Raw genomic sequence first — 17,646 nt, 5'->3', positions numbered from 1 at the left:
ATTTTTATTGATTTTCGGCTCCCTGGCAGGTAAAGATGTCATTATTCTTAATATTTACGCCCCCAACAAGGGCCCAAATGATTTCTTGATTAACACCCTTGCTACTCTAGACCGCCTTCCCTCTTCCACTCGTATTGTTGGGGGGGACCTTAACCTGACTGCAACATCTGTAGTAGATAGGAGCAGCACCTTATCTTAAAACACCTGCTGCTTTTCTAAACGTCTAACCAAAAAGCTGGAACATTTACAACTCCAAGATTGTTGGAGAGCACATAATATGGGAGCACGGGAATACACTTATTCTGCTCCACGGAACCTGCTTAGACTATATCTTTTTATCCCCTGTACTGTTGGCTAATTCTTTCTCTGCAGATATCCTTCCTGCAGTGTGGTCTGATCACAGTCTTGTTAAGGTCTCTCTCACAGGGATGGGAATTGAAGAACACCCTTATTCCTGGAGAATTAATGACTCCCTGCTAACAGACTCCCTAATCACCTCTAAATTAGAAACCACTCTTCACGAATACTTTCAGACCAATGCTTCACCGGACATCTCAGATCATTTAATCTGGATAACACACAAGGCGGTAGTTAGGGGTAAACTGATCGAACTAGCTTCCAAACGCAAAAAGGAACGTATTTCCGCAATAGTTTCTCTTCAAAAAGAACTAACCAGCCTATACAAAGCATATCATGCAAATCCCACTGGACCTGCGTTCCAGATTATACAAGACAAGCGTAGATGTCTTAAAGCCCTCCTGACTAATACCTCAGAAAAAGCACTCAGCTGGTCTAAAGCTAGATTTATGTTGCATGGTAATAGCTGCTCTACTATGTTTGCTAGACGTCTAGCCTCTCATATCAGATCTCCCCACACATATAAAATTCAGAATAATACTGGTCGTTTAGTGACCCACCCTAAAGAGGTTCTATCTGTACTTACGACCTTTTATAGTAAACTCTTTCAAGCCACAGATGAACCCCGCCCTCAACAATGGCTAGATACTCTAACTATTCCTACACTTACCGCTGAGCAAATTTCCCTCAACGCCCCTTTTACCTATCAAGAAATTCAAAATACTATTAAGCAATTAAAAACAGCCAAAACGCCAGGCCCTGATGGTTATTCTACCCTTTATTACAAAAAAATGTGATCATATTTTAATCCCATACTTAAATTGTATAATTCAGTCCTAAAAGGCACCCCATTCCCTGAGTAAATGCTTCTGGCCAACACTTCTCTAATACCGAAACCTGATACAGATACCACTCTCCCACAAAATTTTAGACCAATTTCTATAATAAATAATGATTTGAAAATATTTACAAAAGCATTAGCTGCGAGATTGGCTCAAATTATTCCCTCTCTTGTATCTCGAGAACAGACGGGTTTCATTCCTAGTCGCCAAACTACTGACAATATCAGACTTGTAACTAACATCATTCAGGATGCTGAACTCAAAACTAACCGTTTAATGCTTTTAAGCCTTGACCTCCACAAGGCATTCGATTCTGGGTCTTGGACCTATCTGTTCTCAATTTTGCAACGTATGGGGTTTACAGGATCATTTATGACTGCGATTACAGCCCTATATAGTCTACCGCAGAGCAGAATTAGAATCCCAGGAGGCAACTCTGATTCCTTTAGGTATCAAGGGGCACTAGGCAGGGGTGCCCATTGTCCCCTTTGCTCTTTGCAATAATGATGGAGCCCTTTGCCCTAGCTATTAATGCAGATCCTAATAAGGGCTATGCGCTAGAAGACTCTATTTATAAAATAAGCCTATACGCTGATGACGTCTTGCTTTTTATTTCCCAGCCATTAACATCCCTTCCTTCCCTTTTGCATATCCTAGAAATGTTTGAGAGAAGCTCTGGTCTCAAAGTTAATATGTTTAAATCAGTAGCCATGCCAGTTAATTTGCCAGCGAGTTCATATAAATTGATAGAAGCAAATTTTCCTTTCACCTGGAATATTAATAAATTTAAATACCTGGGTGTTATCCGAACTCCCTCATTAGCCCCCCTTCTTGAACAAAATCTTGTCCCTCTTCTTACCAAGTTTAAAGCCCTTATCAAAGAGTGGTCTTCAATACCAATTTTCTGGATAGGTAGGATTATTGCAGTGAAAATGGTATTGCTTCCTAAACTGCTCTTTATTTTTAGACCTCTCCCATTCTTTATTGCCAAATCAAAACTCCTGGCGTTTCAAATCCTATTTAATAAATTCATTTGGAACAACAAGCGCCCGAGAGTTCGCAATAGGATCATCTATAGACCCGAACACGCAGGAGGTCTAGCGGTCCCTCAGATCTGGTATTACTATCTTGCAGCCAGACTGGCCCAAATCACACAGTGGAACAATACTACCTCTCCCCCTTTATGGGTACAATTTGAGCAGGAGGCCATTCTACCATCCTCTTTTAATGGCCTGTTGTGGAACCCGGTACTTACTCCCCAACCCGTCTCCCAATTGAATAAAATTGTTTGGCAGCACTTACGGCTATGGAAGTCTATATGATTTAGTTTCTCTTTAGCCTCAGTGAAACCCCCCCCCCTTCTTTCATACCTAGGCAATCCACATTTTTTGCCAGGTTTAACTAATCCGGAAGCATTCCATTGGTGGATTGATAACAACTTGCTCATAGCCAGAAAGTTCTGGTTGATAAGCACATTTATCCCCTTTTCACTTTTTGTTCATAACAGATCCATCCCACAAATTGAAATTTGTAGATATGCACAAATACAGCATTTCCTTTCATCCCCAGCTTTAAGCCCCCGAGCGTATTGGTACATTTTATAAACAAATTTGCCTACATCCACACACTGCAACCGTAATAATCTCAAGACTCTATAGCCAGCTGCAAGACTCTTTTTTACAAGAGAAACCCAAGCATGTTCAATATTGGGAGACTGATTGGGGTTCTCCTCTTTCAGATCATAAATGGTCTAGTATTTTTAGTAACATAGCCAAGAGCTCTAAGTCTAACCTTATAAACCCTATCTAACCTTATAAAGGAAACGGCCTACAAACTGGCCACTAGATGGTACTATACCCCTGACAGGGTCCAGAAAATGTTTCCTCAGTCCTCGCCATTATGCTTTCCAGGGTGTAACACTACAGGAACTCAAACACATTTTCTAGGAATGGCCGATTGCAACTGACACTTGGCAAAAAAACATCTGCTCTACTTAAAGAGACACTGAAGCGAAAAAAAAATATGATATAATGAATTGGTTGTGTACTATGAATAATTACTAGAAGATTAGCAGCAAAGAAAATATTCTCATACTTTTATTTTCAGGTATATAGTGTTTTTTTCTAACATTGCATTATTCTATAATATGTGCAGATTACACAACACTCAGCATTCAAAATGATTCTTTCAGAGCAGTCTGTGAAGTAATGACCTCTCCTCTAGCAGAGAAAAGTAAACAGTTCACTTACAGTTGAGATAATAAAAGTCAGATAACAGCCCTCTCCACCACTAACTTAGTCGGAGAGCTTAATGGCTTGTTTGCATAGAGAACAACTGGAGTTTCTCAACTCTTCCTGTACTGGAAACAATTAGACTGATGTATCTGATCTTAATGTTTTATTTCTTAGCTGTGCTACACATACAAATCATAATATAATTTTTTTTTCGCTTCAGTGTCTCTTTAACCCCCTTGGCGGTATGAAAAATACCGCCAGGGGGAAGCGCAACGGTTTTTTTTAATTTTTTTTTTTTTTTTATCATGTAGCGAGCCGAGGGCTCGCTACATGATAGCCGCTGCTCAGCGGCATCCCCCCAGCCCCGCCGATCGCCTCCGGCGATAGGCGATCAGGAAATCCCGTTCAAAGAACGGGATTTCCTGGAGGGCTTCCCCCGTCGCCATGGCGACGGGGCGGGATGACGTCACCGACGTCAGCGACGTCGGGACGTCATTGGGAGACCCGATCCACCCCTCGGCGCTGCCTGGCACTGATTGGCCAGGCAGCGCTCGGGGTCTGGGGGGGGGGGGGGGGGCGCGCGCCGCACCGGATAGCGGCGATCGGGCGCGCGGCGGCGGCGATCGGGGTGCTGGCGCAGCTAGCAAAGTGCTAGCTGCGTCCAGCAAAAAAAAAATTAAGCAAATCGGCCCAGCAGGGCCTGAGCGGCACCCTCCGGCGGCTTACCCCGTGTCACACACGGGGTTACCGCTAAGGAGGTTAAAGAGGTTTTGAAAATTGAGGTCAAATTTGACATGTTAAATGCCTTATTGTTTTTGCCCTTTAGCCAGGTTCCAAATCCTTTTAGGCCTTTAGCAAATGTGTTCATAGGTGCCACACAATGGTTAATTGCTTTCCACTGGAAACAACCAACTATTAATTTTGACCTCCTGTTGTCGAGACTTGATAAAATCCTTTTAACCTCCCTGGCGGTACAATAAATCCACCAGGGGGGCAGCGCAGCACTTTTTCTAATTTTTTTTTTTTTTTTTTTTAGCGCCAGCTACATGCTTCCCCCCTCCCTTCGCTATCCCTCCCACCCCTCCGATCGCCGCCGGTGCTTTTACCCTGCAGGGAATCCCGTTCTGAACGGGATTCCCTGTATGGGCTTTCCCGTCACCATGGCGACGATTGCGATGACGTCACCAACGTCATCAGGTGTTTCGATCCACCCCTCAGCGCTGCCTGGCACTGATTGGCCAAGCAGCGCAAGGGGACCGGGGGGGGGGGGCGCGCGGCGGATAGCGGCGAATCGGCGGGTAGCAGCTGCGATCGTTATGCACATGCAGCTAGCAAAGTGCTAGCTGCGTGTAGCAAAGATAAAATTATGCAAATCGGCCCAGCAGGGCCTGAGCGGCACACCCTCCGGCGGCTTACCCCGTGTCACACACGGGGTTACCGCCAAGGAGGCGGATCGCTCAGAAGCAGCCGTATCAGTCCGCCGACAGTGCGTACACACGCCGGACTGTCGTTGGCACGCCCACCCAGCGGGAGGTAACGACGGACCCGTCGTTGCCTCCAGTCCGGCGTGTGTACGCACCTTAAGACTCTCTATCTCTAAACTGATTGTAATAAGATCCCTTGCCAAACATACCCCTTCTTTGCCTTGAGATGGCTCCCCGGGGCTACGGAGTGGGATTCCCTGGGACGCCTCTCTGTCAGTTAACTTCCTAGTGTAAGGTTGTTAGATGCAATAGGCTATCCTTAATACGCAATATTCATGTTTAATGACAAAAGATCTCATTCACTCTTTGGATTTATTTGTTCTATTAATATGATGTGGCATGATTGACCGATTGTCTACTGTTTTATTTACACGTGTTAAACACTGTTATTTTTCAAACAGTTTGAATGTCTGTATTATTTGAAAGTACTTTTTAATAAACGTGAGTAAAACAGAAAACTGACTTGTGATGTATAGATCTGACCCTGAGGGGATTGCTTTTTTTCCAGACAACAGTGTGTGTGGTATGCCATGTAACACAAACAAAGAAGCAACTGACCAAGAAGTATCTTCATTAACTAACATTGAGTGCAATCAGTGCATTGCATGTTCTGCATTGTAACAACGAACAGTTGCAGCACATCACAACAAATGGTGTGAAATGTTTAAAGACTGAATTACACCACGTTACAGTGCGCTAAACAGTGTCTGTTACAATGCAACACATCAGTGTGTAAGTGCCCCATTACTGTTACTGAACTTGTCAGCACTAAGCATGATCAATGAGATACAGTGCTGCCAATTCATACCCCTGGCAAATTTTGACTTAAAGAGGAACTCTCCCAGAGTAAAATGAGCCATAAATTACTTTTCTTCTATGTTGCTGTCACTTAAAGTAGGTAGTAGAAATCTGACAGAACCGACAGGTTTTGGGCTAGTCCATCTCTTCATAGGAGATTCTCAGCATGGTCTTTATGCTTTATAAAGACATTCCCTGAAAATGATTAACACAATGATGCTGGCCAGCCTCCCTGCACACTATTTTGGCAGTTGGACGGAGCAACTGCCATTCACTAAATGCTTTTAAAAGAAAACCCTAAGAACCCCCCTATGAGAAGATGGGCTAGTCCAAAATCTGTCGGTAATGTCAGATTTCTACTACTTACTGTAAGTGACAGCAACATAGGAGAAAAGTAATTTATGGCTCATTTTACTCTGGGAAAAATGTACTTCTTATTTGTATGTGTTTTAAATTTTAAGATTTTCACGACAATTCCTCTTTAAAGTTACTTTTATTCAACCGGCAAGTAATATTTTGACGGGAAATGTCATAGGTGTCTCCCAAAAGATAATATGACTATGTACAAGAGTCATTATTGTGGGAAAAAAACTAAAAACATTTCTCAGCTTTTATTTACATTTGAGCAAAAAGTGTCCAGTCCAAAATTATTCATACTCTTCACAAACTGTCACAGTCTGTGGGAATATTCAAAGTTCTATGCCATTCCAAATAGTCCAATGACCCTACAGTACACTTCCAAAGCATCCCAATTACCCTGATTAATTGGGAACAGCTGTTTTAATCAACTCAACAGGTGAAAAAGAGTAGCTCTCTGCAGCTGGTTTGTGGACAGTCATGGCTAAAACAAAGGAGCTCAGTGAAGACCTGCGGCTGCGCATTGTGGCTGCTCACAAGTCAAGAAAAGGCAATTTCTTCAAATGACTACAGTGCAAAGTATTATTAAAAAATACAAGATGTTCCACACTGTGGGAAATCTCAGAGGAAGTGGTCGGAAACCAAAAGTGACACCTGTGCTGGCCAGAGGGATAGTGAGAGAGGTGAAAAAGAATCCAAAGATCACTACCAAGGCCTTCCTGTTGAATCTGGGCTCCGCTGGTGGCAATGTCTCAAGGCAGACAATCCAACGGACACTGCACACTGCTGGGTTCCACGGATGGAGACCAAGGAGGACGCCACTTCTCCAGATAAGGCACACAAAAGCTCGCTTGGCCTTTGCAAATGCTCAACTGGACAAAGAAGACGACTTCTGGTCTTCTGTGTTATGGTCAGATGAAACTAAAATTGAATTGTTTGGTCACAATGATGTTTCCTTTATTTGGCATACAAAAAGGAGAATAACTGCCTCCGTAGAAGCGCCGCTAGCACGAAAACGGCCGCCAGGCATTTATTGCCCAGCATCCACCGACATCACACTATCTACTAGCACTGCTATATTTGTTCAATTGTCTATTCACCATGACGTGATTGTGTCACAGTGCCTCACTTTGGAATAAACGCTATTTGCAGTGCCAATCTTTCATCCTCTCCTTTCATGTAAAAAAAGGAGAAGGCTTCAACCCAAAGAACACCATCCCCACTATCAAACATGGTGGTGGGAACCTAATGATTTGGGGGTGTTTTTTATCCAATGGACCAGAGAACCTAATCACAGTAAACGGCACCATGAAAAAAGAGCAATACATGAGGATTCTCAACTACAACATCATGCAGTCTTCAGAGAAACTTGGCCTTGGGCACCAGTGGCAATGACCCAAAACACACAGCAAAAGTGGTGAAGAAATGGCTAGCAGACAACATTAAAGTTTTGGAGTGGCCCAGCCGGAGTCCTGACTTGAATCCAATTTAGAATATGTGGAGGGAGCTAAAAGAGTGATGGCAAGAAGACCCTCAAACCTGAAAAATTTGGAGCTCATTGCTAAAGATGAATGGGCAAAAATACCTGTGGAGACATGCAAAAAGCTGGTCTGCAATTATAGGAAGCGTTTGATTGCTGTAATAGGCTTTTCTATTGATTATGGAGAAGGGTATGAATAATTTTGGACTGGACACTTTGCTCAAATGTAAATAAAAGAGGAGACTTTTTTTACCCACAATAATGCCTTTTATACATCGTCTTTTTTTTTGGGAGACAACTATGTAATTTCCCGTCAAAAAATTACTTGCTGGTTGAATAAAAGTTACTTGAAGTCAAAATTTGCCAGGAGTATGAATAATTATGGGCAGCACTGTACAAATAATTCAGAAATGATGAAGATCTTATTCTAATTCTTATGTAATTGTAGGAAGATTGAAAGCAGACCCATGGAATTTACCAGCTGCTGAATTTGAATGGTCCATTTTCAAGCAACACAAATTTGCATAAAAATTTGCATAATGCCTGCATCAACTCATTTGCACCTCATGGAGCATCCGTAGTCAGCAGCAGCTTAGTCCTTGATTTATAAGCTTCGAATCAGGTGCTCTTTAAATTTTAGTGTGCTTATTGTTTCATTTTATTGAAGCCATAGCAGTCAAAACTCCTCCTCCTATCTCATTATGACTCACATGAGATAGTCACAGCTAAAAGCACCCGAATTGCTAGGAACTCGACTGCTCTGAGGTGGCCTTCTATTAGTCTTTAAAAAAAAAAAAAAAGTGACACTGATAGCCCAATATAGCAGGGCTGTGGAGTCGGAGTCGAGGAGTCGGAGCAAGTTTGAGTACCCGGAGTCGGTGGTTTCATAAACTGAGGAGTCGGAGTTTGGGTGCGAGCTGTAATCTGCATCATACAAACAATTGAAAGTATAGGCAGCATTTCCCCGCCTGACTCGCCTGCAGGGAAATACTGCCGATTCAAGCCACAGTAGAAACATGCCCTTAAGCAATTTACCGGTCTAGCATATATCACACTTGTGAGTAAACGTTTTAAATAAGCAGAAAACAAACGTAAAAAAAAAGGAATTTAATACATTGCCCACTGCAAGAATGACAAGTGCACTTTTTCCATTCAAAGACTTTCTGGAAACGTGTAGTTGAGACAGAAGGCAAGCTGAAGAAAAGGATGCGTAGCAAACCAGTACACAAATGAAGAGATGTCAATAAGATGCTATGTTTATGCAACTCTTGTGTTTGCATTTTTTATGGTGAAAAGTCAATGCAAAACTCGTTACTTTTACTCAAATGTATGCAGACTGAAACTGGACCAATTAAATGCAGTAGCTGAGGATTTTGATTGATCCAATTTCAAGCTGCATAGCTTTGTATAAAATTATCATACAATTTGCATGAAGTCATAAAGATAAGCATCTCACTGACCATCTCATTCTAGGTTCATTTTATGGAACTGTACGCTGCTTGGAACTGGACCAAACAAAATCATCAAATACTGCATCTAATTGGACCAATTCCAAGCTACATAAGATGCTCATGTAAAAATACATCTTATTGACCATCTCTCTACACGGTTTTACAGTGGCTGATAAACAATATTCTCATTACAACCAGGAGTGTATAGCAAATCCTTATTAAAAGGGACATACAAGTATACATGCCACTCATGTAATATTACAACAACCAACCCCCACACAAAAGAAGATACAATTGTACAGTACAGAGCTTCTTCTTTAAGCTTAAATTACAGTACAACAATCCAAAGACAACCATATAATGTGAAAGACACTTTAGAATCTTGAACAGTACTTTTTAAAACAAACATGGCACTGACATGTAAGCCGTCCAGTATGCAGCTCATCAGCTTCAGTTTCTGACTTTGCAGTTCCCTTAGGAGTGATGTCTGTGCCCCTCACTCATGCCGAACACGTTCCAGTGCCACATAAAAGTTACTCTTCTCCTCTAGGCTGTGCCAGCCAATAGGTCCCACTTCACAGTCTGCACACACCAGAAACTTCACACTTCCCACATCTTTGGTGAATCCCACGTTCTCAAAAGTAAACATGTCATGTACCAGCCAGTGCTCAACGAGCACCTCACCATCGGGATTGGAGTCTTCAGCCAATGAGGACTTCTTCTTCATTGATGGCAGGAGCAGCTAAAGAAAGTAGATAAAATGGTGCAGTAGAGTCAACCCATTGTCAAGCAGACAAATATATGGAAGTTCAACTGCAAACATAAGAAAATAAAAGCTCAAGGTGCAGGCATATCCAGATTTCTAACATTATATGCAGAGATGAGCTTTAAATTCAAGAGAATGTACTTTTCTAATGACATAAAACCGGGTCAATTTAATTCTTGCAGCTCAGGGCTAGACAAATTCTAGTTGTTTGCCTGCCCGAGCACCTAAAGTATACTTCAGGGTGATCAGATTATTTACACTCCGCCACTGTGAAAACTTTTATTTTTATTTTTGCAGGTCCACAGCTGACAAAATGCAATCTACAATTCCACATTTTGATAAGTGGGAGCTGCTTTAATCTTCCTTCTCCCACTGTCACCCTGGCAACCCATGACAGCGCCTCTCTGCATGGCAATGCACAGGTCATTGCTCACCCTCTGCCATGCACCTTTAACTGTGCACACTTTGCTGTACCTCTAAGCAGCCTGAGCACACCATAAGGCAGTGCTGTCCAACTCCAGCCTTCACTGGATTATAGACACACACACACACACATATGCATTATGAATTCCTCCTCCTGCAAAACAAGTCTCAGCTTTTGCACAGGTATTTGGAGTTCCACTGACTAGAATTTTGTTTTTACTTCGGATCTTCCCTTTAAGATCCACACATGCAGCCACAGATTTACAAATGACAGTGTCACTGCAATACCCCTGCTGGACAATAGTTGCAATGCATGCACTGCACATACACCCCCCCCCCCCTCCACAAAATGGCTACCTACAGATTGCCATGTGGACATTTTGTCACAGGTATCCTATGGGTGTACGTGTTGCAGCACCGCACTGCATACGGTGGTGCCGCCTGTAAAAATATTGATAATTTAAATTATTAAGGCTGCACATTGTTTATGTATACTGACCTGACATATGGAAACCTTTTTAAACATTAACATACCCATCTAATACTTTTGCAATAAAAGTTATGTTTTATCTACATTGTAGAGTTACCACTGGCCTATGAAACCCCAATGATATGTTTGTGTGACTGGATTTATAATTTAAAGTACTCAATTTTACTATACACATACCCTGGTCCCATTCTCACATGAACCCCCTACAGCCATCCATTTATCAAAAACATATTCCTAAACTATTCTATGATGGCTGCAAATATACTATTGCCGTGCAACCACATTTTATTCATGTTTCACTTTAGTTCACAAAAATCTTAACAGTTGTCATTTAATGCCTATGATAAAAAAGAGAAAGCAAGCAACAATGTTAATTATACACAGTATATATTCAGTTGTGGGAAGGAAAGACCCCTTTCACCAGAAGGGAAAAACACCACATTTAGGCCTCGATTCATGAAAGTGTGTGCGGGTAATGAAATCCGTGCGGGAAAACTCCACGCACGGATCTCCCGCTCTAGGCTGGCGAAAGGCATGCGGAAACGTAGGAAGCTGTCGGAGTCCCTCCGTGCACTCCTCTCAGTGCTGCTGCTTGGGAGGTCTGTCCCATTCACTTGCACGTGTTCCGCATGGTTATCGCTACATCCCGAGGTAGCGGTAATCCCCGGCCGCATCCTGCTTGCGGTAATTTTTATGAATGGGCATTTTGATACTTTTATTAACATAATCACCGCACAAGGCGGTGATTTCTCGCTCTGCTCACGAATGTCGGCTTTTCATGCGGAAAAAGCCTTTATGAATACACATTTTGCCATGTGCTCGGTAAAGTCATCTGCTTTCAGCATTCCCGCATGCGGGAATGCTTTATGAATCGAGGCCTTAATGTTCTATTTAGCCATATTATTACCAGTAGTAAGCCTTCCAGCTGTAAAATAATGTGACCAAAGGGAGCGTTTCCAACCACACACTTGTTATCGTTTGACACACGGGAGTGGTTACCGTCCAGTAAAGAGAAAAAAGCCTCATGCCACTTCTAACGGATGAGCGGCTGTTGCCCACTTAGATGAGCATATATCAGATCACCACCAGTGGTGCATGCTTGCACAGCACAAAAACAAGAGTGACTAAAAAGCAGTTAAGTGTGCTCGGCCATCGTCTGAATGTGAGTGCCTCTTCAACACTAAGGCCTAGTGCACACCGGAGCGTTTCCGCTGCGGTTTGCGATCTGCTTGCGGGTGCGGATCCGCTAGGGTAATGTATTTCAATGGGCTGGTGCACACCAGAGCGGGAGGCGTTTTGCAGAAACGCATACTCCCGGGCTGCTGCAGATTTTGGATTGCGGATGCGTTTCTGCCTCAATGTTTAAGTATAGGAAAACCGCAAACCGCTCTGAAAAACGGCACTTCAGAGCGGTTTGCCAGGCGTTTTTTGTTACAGTAGCTGTTCAGTAACAGCTTTACTGTAACAATACATGAAATCTACTACACCAAAACCGCTACACAAAACCGCAAAACGCTAGCTGAAACGCTGCAGAAAAAGAATAAAAAGCGTTTCAAAATCTGCTAGCATTTTGCGGATCTGCTAGCGGTTCAATCGCTGGCATTTTGCGATTAGCGCCAAACACGTTACCTGCAGCATTTTTGAATCCGAATCGCGGAAGTGTCCAATGATTTTACCTCAATCACGGTAAAATCACTTGCGCAAAACGCTAGCGTTAAGCTGTCAGATTTACTGTCAGATCGATTATTTCCAATCGATTTTTCATAGAAGTGAATGGAAAAGCGATTGAAAACTCGATCGTAAATCAGATCAGACATGTTGGAAATAATCGTTCTGACAGTGAATCTGTCAGAAAATTGCATCGTGTGTACCTACACTTTTGATCAGATGTTTCTGACTACAGACTGACTGGATTTGCTGTATGCTTGTTTCAGGTGTGTGATTTGGATGTTACTGCAGCCAAAGAGATCAGCAGGACTGCCAGGCAACTGCTATAGTTTAAAATGAAATAAATATAGCAGCCTACATATTAAGGTGCTCTTGAAATAAACGTGTTCATCGATTACATGAACTGTGCGGAACTTGTTCCATAAACAGTCTATGTTCATCCCTTTGCAAAACAGCTACAGTATTTTATTATTAATTGGTATTTATGTAGCACCAACATCTTCAGCAGCGCTGCACAGAGTACATTATCTTGTCACTTAAAGGGAACCAGAGACGAAGCACCCTTGTGTATTTTACCATATATATCAGTAAGAACATTAGAGAAAACACTTACCATGCTCTCTGTTTCATCCTCACTGCTAAAAGTGTCTGTTATCAGCTGTGATAAGAATCCCGGACTGAGCATTCAGTCTGGCTTTGCAGGGAATAATTATAGCTGAGTCATTATAGCAGAGCCACAAGGGAGCAGGCTTGGGCTTGAAAAGACAGACTCAGCTATAATCTTTCCGTAGCAAAGCTAGACTGAGTGTTCAGTCGGGGATTTTTATCAGAGGTGAAAACAGTCAGATTAAACAGAGAACAATGAAACAAAGAGCAGATTAGGTGTTTACTGTCATGTTCCCACTGATTTATATGGTAAAATACATGAGGGTGCTTCATCTCTGGTTCTCTAACTGTCCTCAGAGGAGCTCACAATCTAATCCCTACCATAGTCATATGTTTATGTAAGTATGTATGAAGTAGTGCATGTATCGTAGTCTAGGGTCAATTTAGGGGGAAACCAAATAACTGATCTGTATGTTTTTGGGATGTGGTAGGAAACCAAAGTACCCAGAGGAAACCCACACAGACACGGGTAGAACATACAAACTGTGCAGATAGTGCCCTGGCTGGACATCAAACCGAGGACCCAGTGCTACAAGGGTGAGCATGCTAACCATTATGCCACTGTGCTTTCAATTACTGCGCTGGTGATTCAGCGTTGCGTGTGATATATTTGTTCCCCTTTTAGCCAACAGCAACCAGTCATTGACAACGGAGAAAGCAGATGTTTGGGCGCCATTATGGTTGAGGTGACGAAGCAGGAAACTTCATAGGGAAATTTCATTAACGTGATTGGTTAACAACAACCCCAACTTTTAGGTTTCAGATAGGTTGTAACTCTACCCGGCCAATTAGAACACTTCAATTTGTATTGGGTTCTCTGATGGGAGCAGTGTTCTCCCTAAGATAAATTAAGTAGGCAGGCCGTCCGGGTGAAATAAGGCCCCGCCCGGCTGCCATTTTGCATATTAGAAAAGCCAACGCTGTTCTGACTCCTCTGTAGCAGATTGCCCAGCAAGCTCAGCTCCTCTATGTACGAGATCTCGTACTTTCCGGTGGGCTCGTACACTCATTGGCTCGGCATGGCAATAGGCGGGACCATCTGTTCTACTGACTGCATAGTGCTCCTCCAGGAAAGAGGCACATTACAATCAGTCTCTCACTCTGCCTGCACGATCGTGAAGGGACGCTGGAGCCTGTGTGGCTAAAGCAGAGCTGGGCAAACTAAAGCCCGTCTGACTTTGTAATCCGGGTATTTAGTGCCTCCTTTCCTCCTCACGGTTGTGTCACTTGTCTCTCTCCCTCCCCACCGTGCAATTACGTGCCGTACTAACTTTCCCATCTCTGAATTACGGCACTTTCGTTTGACTGAAGAGGAGTGCAGGCAATCATCCACTTCCTCCCCGGGTGTCAGACGCACGGAGCAGATCTCCACTAGCTGCAGAGAGCGGGATGTTTTGGCTGCCCAGAGAACAGAGCAAACAGACTGCAGCGCTGAAGGGGGAAAAAAAAGCCATCTGATCCGATAGGTACAGGCAAAAAAAGCTGTGACCTTAGCTCAGCTTCACACAAAGCTCTGTCCTGATGCTTATTCCCACCCCCTCTTTTTTAACCCTTAGGATACACTATTAAACCTTTGGAATCTCAAGGGGCCAGCATGTCCTTTCAGACCATGCTGAGCTTTGCATCATCCCCCCCAAAAAAACAGTTCATATCTATGTGCGAGTTTGCAGCTTCTCAGTTTAATCTGTAGAACATGCTGAGCCTTGTGGTTCCACAACGATGGGGTCCACAAATAATGAAAACCTTACCAATCAGATGATTGGTAGAGGAACCAACCCCAAAAACATTGACGGAACAATAGTGGTTGATCGGAACCATTAATACGTATAACTGTCTAGCTCTGTCTGGACATGTGTGAAAAATATGATGTCTGTTTCACCTGCACTGTGAACCGGATTTGTGTACTGCAAATAAAGCCTATTTTTGTTTTGTTTTTTTCAAAAGCAAACAAAAAGCACTGTAATAGCACATTGAAAACAACCAAAAAATAGTTTTTCCTGGTTTTGACTTGGCAGGTTCACTTTAAGACAGATGGTGCATATCTAATACTGGGTACAAACTGAGATTTTCTGGCCGATTTACTGTCAGATCCATTATCTCCAACATGACCGATCTACTTTCTGATCAATTTCCGAGCATTTTTCGATCAATTTTCTATTGAAGTGAACGAAAATCGATAGGAAAGCAGATCGGACATGTTGGAAATAATCGATCCGACAGTAAATCGGCCAGAAAATCCCACCTAGCATCTCTGTACCTAGCATTAAAGCAAGAGTCATATGGAGGCTCAGTGTTTTCACCAGGCCTCCATCCAGCTAATTTTGGTAAGCACCCAGCTGATATCGGCTCGTTTCCTCCTCCTATGCTGTAAGCAGAGCTTAACCGGCCCTGCATTCCCCCTGTTGCGCCCCCACCCGACTACTTTTTCATGCCACCCGGCTGGAAAAAAATTCTGGGGAGAACACTGGGGAGGACTGTTCCCAATGAAGTTTCTCACTGGGTCACCTCAACCATAATAGCATTGATGTTTGGAGAGTACAACAGTGGAGGTGTAAGGTTTTCTTCTACATCCTCTATAATAAAACCCCTTTGTCTCTGCGTCCCATCCCTGCATTTCCTGTGTGTGTGTCTCCCTTGTTTTGCGCTACTGCGCATGTGCAGGGAGGGACGCAGAGACTAAGGGAGGACCGGGCCAGAAAGAGCACGCGCGGTGACTGTGCAGCGTTCACAGGGGAGGAAGGTGGGGTTTCAACACAGACCTAGAGCCCGTTTTGAAACGGGCTTAGGTCTACTAGTTACTATACAATTTAAATGGATGTGATGATGCCAGAGTGCCAGCAAATCCATACAGTAGATGCACTATGATGTACCACTGCAGCAGTATTTGGGAGCAGATGTGAATCATTCTTGAACAATGCATCTGCCCTACAAAAAAAACAGGGCAAGTCAGGCTTGTACATTCTGAAACTTCTGCTGCGTACACACTGGCGACTATGGTCGTTTGAAACAGCTAATTAACTATCGTTCCGCCGACAATAGGGGAAAAAAAAAACTTTACCCAACGATCATTAACACGAACAACAAAAGAACGACATCGGGAAGATGGAAATATCCGACCTGACGGATCGTATCTACCGACAATCGTTACAAAACTATAGTGTGTACAGACATCGGCCGAGAACGATCGTTACAAGGGCCAATGCGCCTGCGTGGAATTCTGCCCAGCTTCAGTACTTCCTTTGTAGCGCGGAGGTAAAGATTGTTACATTGCTCATTTCAATTAAACTTTGTTTTCAAGTTAACAATTATATATTTGTATCTATTGTAACTCCATGTTAGTGTGTTTTATTTAATTTTATAGAAATATGTACGCAACATTTCCTTATGATCGTTCTTTTCTGCGAGAACGATCGTTAAAATGTGTATGATGATCGCTGCATCCCATCGTTGCATTCCTATTGTTGCCGTATCGTTCGTCTTTCAATTATCGTTCTTAGCGAACGATCATTATCGCAAGTGTGTACGTAGCATAACACTGTTGAATATGCAAACTAAGTAACTCCGGCTCTTTTCTAAAGCTAGCTTAAAAAACGGCGGGTTCGTCAGACCCTCCCGAGGCGTGGTCGTTCTGCCGACAGTAGTACTGAGTACAGGCTGTCTAAAACCTGGACATTGTGTAAGTGCAAACTGGTCTATGCTTTTCAACAGGAAAGAATGGGGTTCCTTCTGAAAGGTCCCTTGGTCCACCACCATTCACTCATAAAAACAGCAGACCTATGTGAGCAAATGAAGACACAAACGGAACAGCGAGTTTAGAGCTATCTTAATAAATACAGTATTGCTGAAAGCAGTAGTCATTACAGCAGCCATTGCTCGCAGTACTGAGTGTACAATGATACTGAAATGTTCAAAAGTGGAAGTCAAAGATATTATGGAAGGGGACATTATCTGAAAATACTGTATATAGCAATATCCAGGCAATAATGATGATGTGACAAGGCAACGCGCCCGGATAGTGTAACTTCTGCAGCATGGGCAGCCCAGGCATGCTGACACAGGAACTAGGGAAGCACAAGGTCTGATCGGTGGAAGTTTACACGGCCTCTGACCTCTCTCTTTGCCAGCGTAGCTGTCCCCGCCGACAAGACACGGCAGCCGCACCGCTGACACAGAACCGCCCGAGAATTCTTCCCGTCCGCCGACACTAGAGACTCCTCCATTCTAAACTAATGCCGAAGACCGGAACTGACACCACTATCACGTGACTTGTCTTTTCCTACGTCATTTTATCACATGACACTTAGGTTCTGAGGCTGAACAAGTTAGCTGTAGTGGGTTTTAATACAAATTGTATTGACTACAACTTAAAATTAACGGCAGGATGAAATTCTATATATAATGAATAAAACAACAACATGCATTTGGCATGCTTACTGTACCTGTATCACATTTTCCAGTGTCAGAAGCCTGACACCATGGTAAATATTATATTTTACATATGAATCCTGGGTAAGCAGCCATCTTTAAAGAACAAGTGACACCCATGCTAACCTAGAAATAAAAAACACATATATAAGTAGATAAATACTAATTCTACTTACATAACAGATGTATTGCACTGTCCAGGTTA

General features: G+C 43.0%; 1 protein-coding gene across 1 annotated transcript; it reads right to left on the bottom strand.

Moving 5' to 3' along the window:
* Window positions 1-8,646: 8,646 nt before the first annotated feature.
* Window positions 8,647-17,271, bottom strand: RABIF (RAB interacting factor). The gene is made up of 2 exons (XM_068269356.1): window positions 17,126-17,271; window positions 8,647-9,745 (listed from the first exon to the last, which is right to left on the bottom strand). The coding sequence occupies exons 1-2, from the start codon at window positions 17,234-17,236 to the stop codon at window positions 9,500-9,502; spliced, it is 357 nt and encodes a 118-aa protein (XP_068125457.1). The 5' UTR covers window positions 17,237-17,271; the 3' UTR covers window positions 8,647-9,499.
* Between the last annotated feature and the right edge of the window lie 375 nt (window positions 17,272-17,646).

The sequence above is a fragment of the Hyperolius riggenbachi genome, chromosome 2 (genome assembly GCF_040937935.1).
Source record: "Hyperolius riggenbachi isolate aHypRig1 chromosome 2, aHypRig1.pri, whole genome shotgun sequence".
NCBI classification, from domain to species: Eukaryota; Metazoa; Chordata; class Amphibia; order Anura; family Hyperoliidae; genus Hyperolius; species Hyperolius riggenbachi.
Note: the sequence above shows the minus strand (reverse complement) of the source record. Positions and strands in the feature narration are given on the sequence as shown.

Bases quoted from the DNA above. Each gene is read 5' to 3' on its own strand.
- RABIF (XM_068269356.1), bottom strand. From the start codon at position 17,236: ATGGAGGAGTCTCTAGTGTCGGCGGACGGGAAGAATTCTCGGGCGGTT. The intron at 9,746-17,125 runs GTCAGAGGCCGT...TACTTTCTTTAG, and splicing joins CTACGCTGGCAAAGAGAGAG to CTGCTCCTGCCATCAATGAA.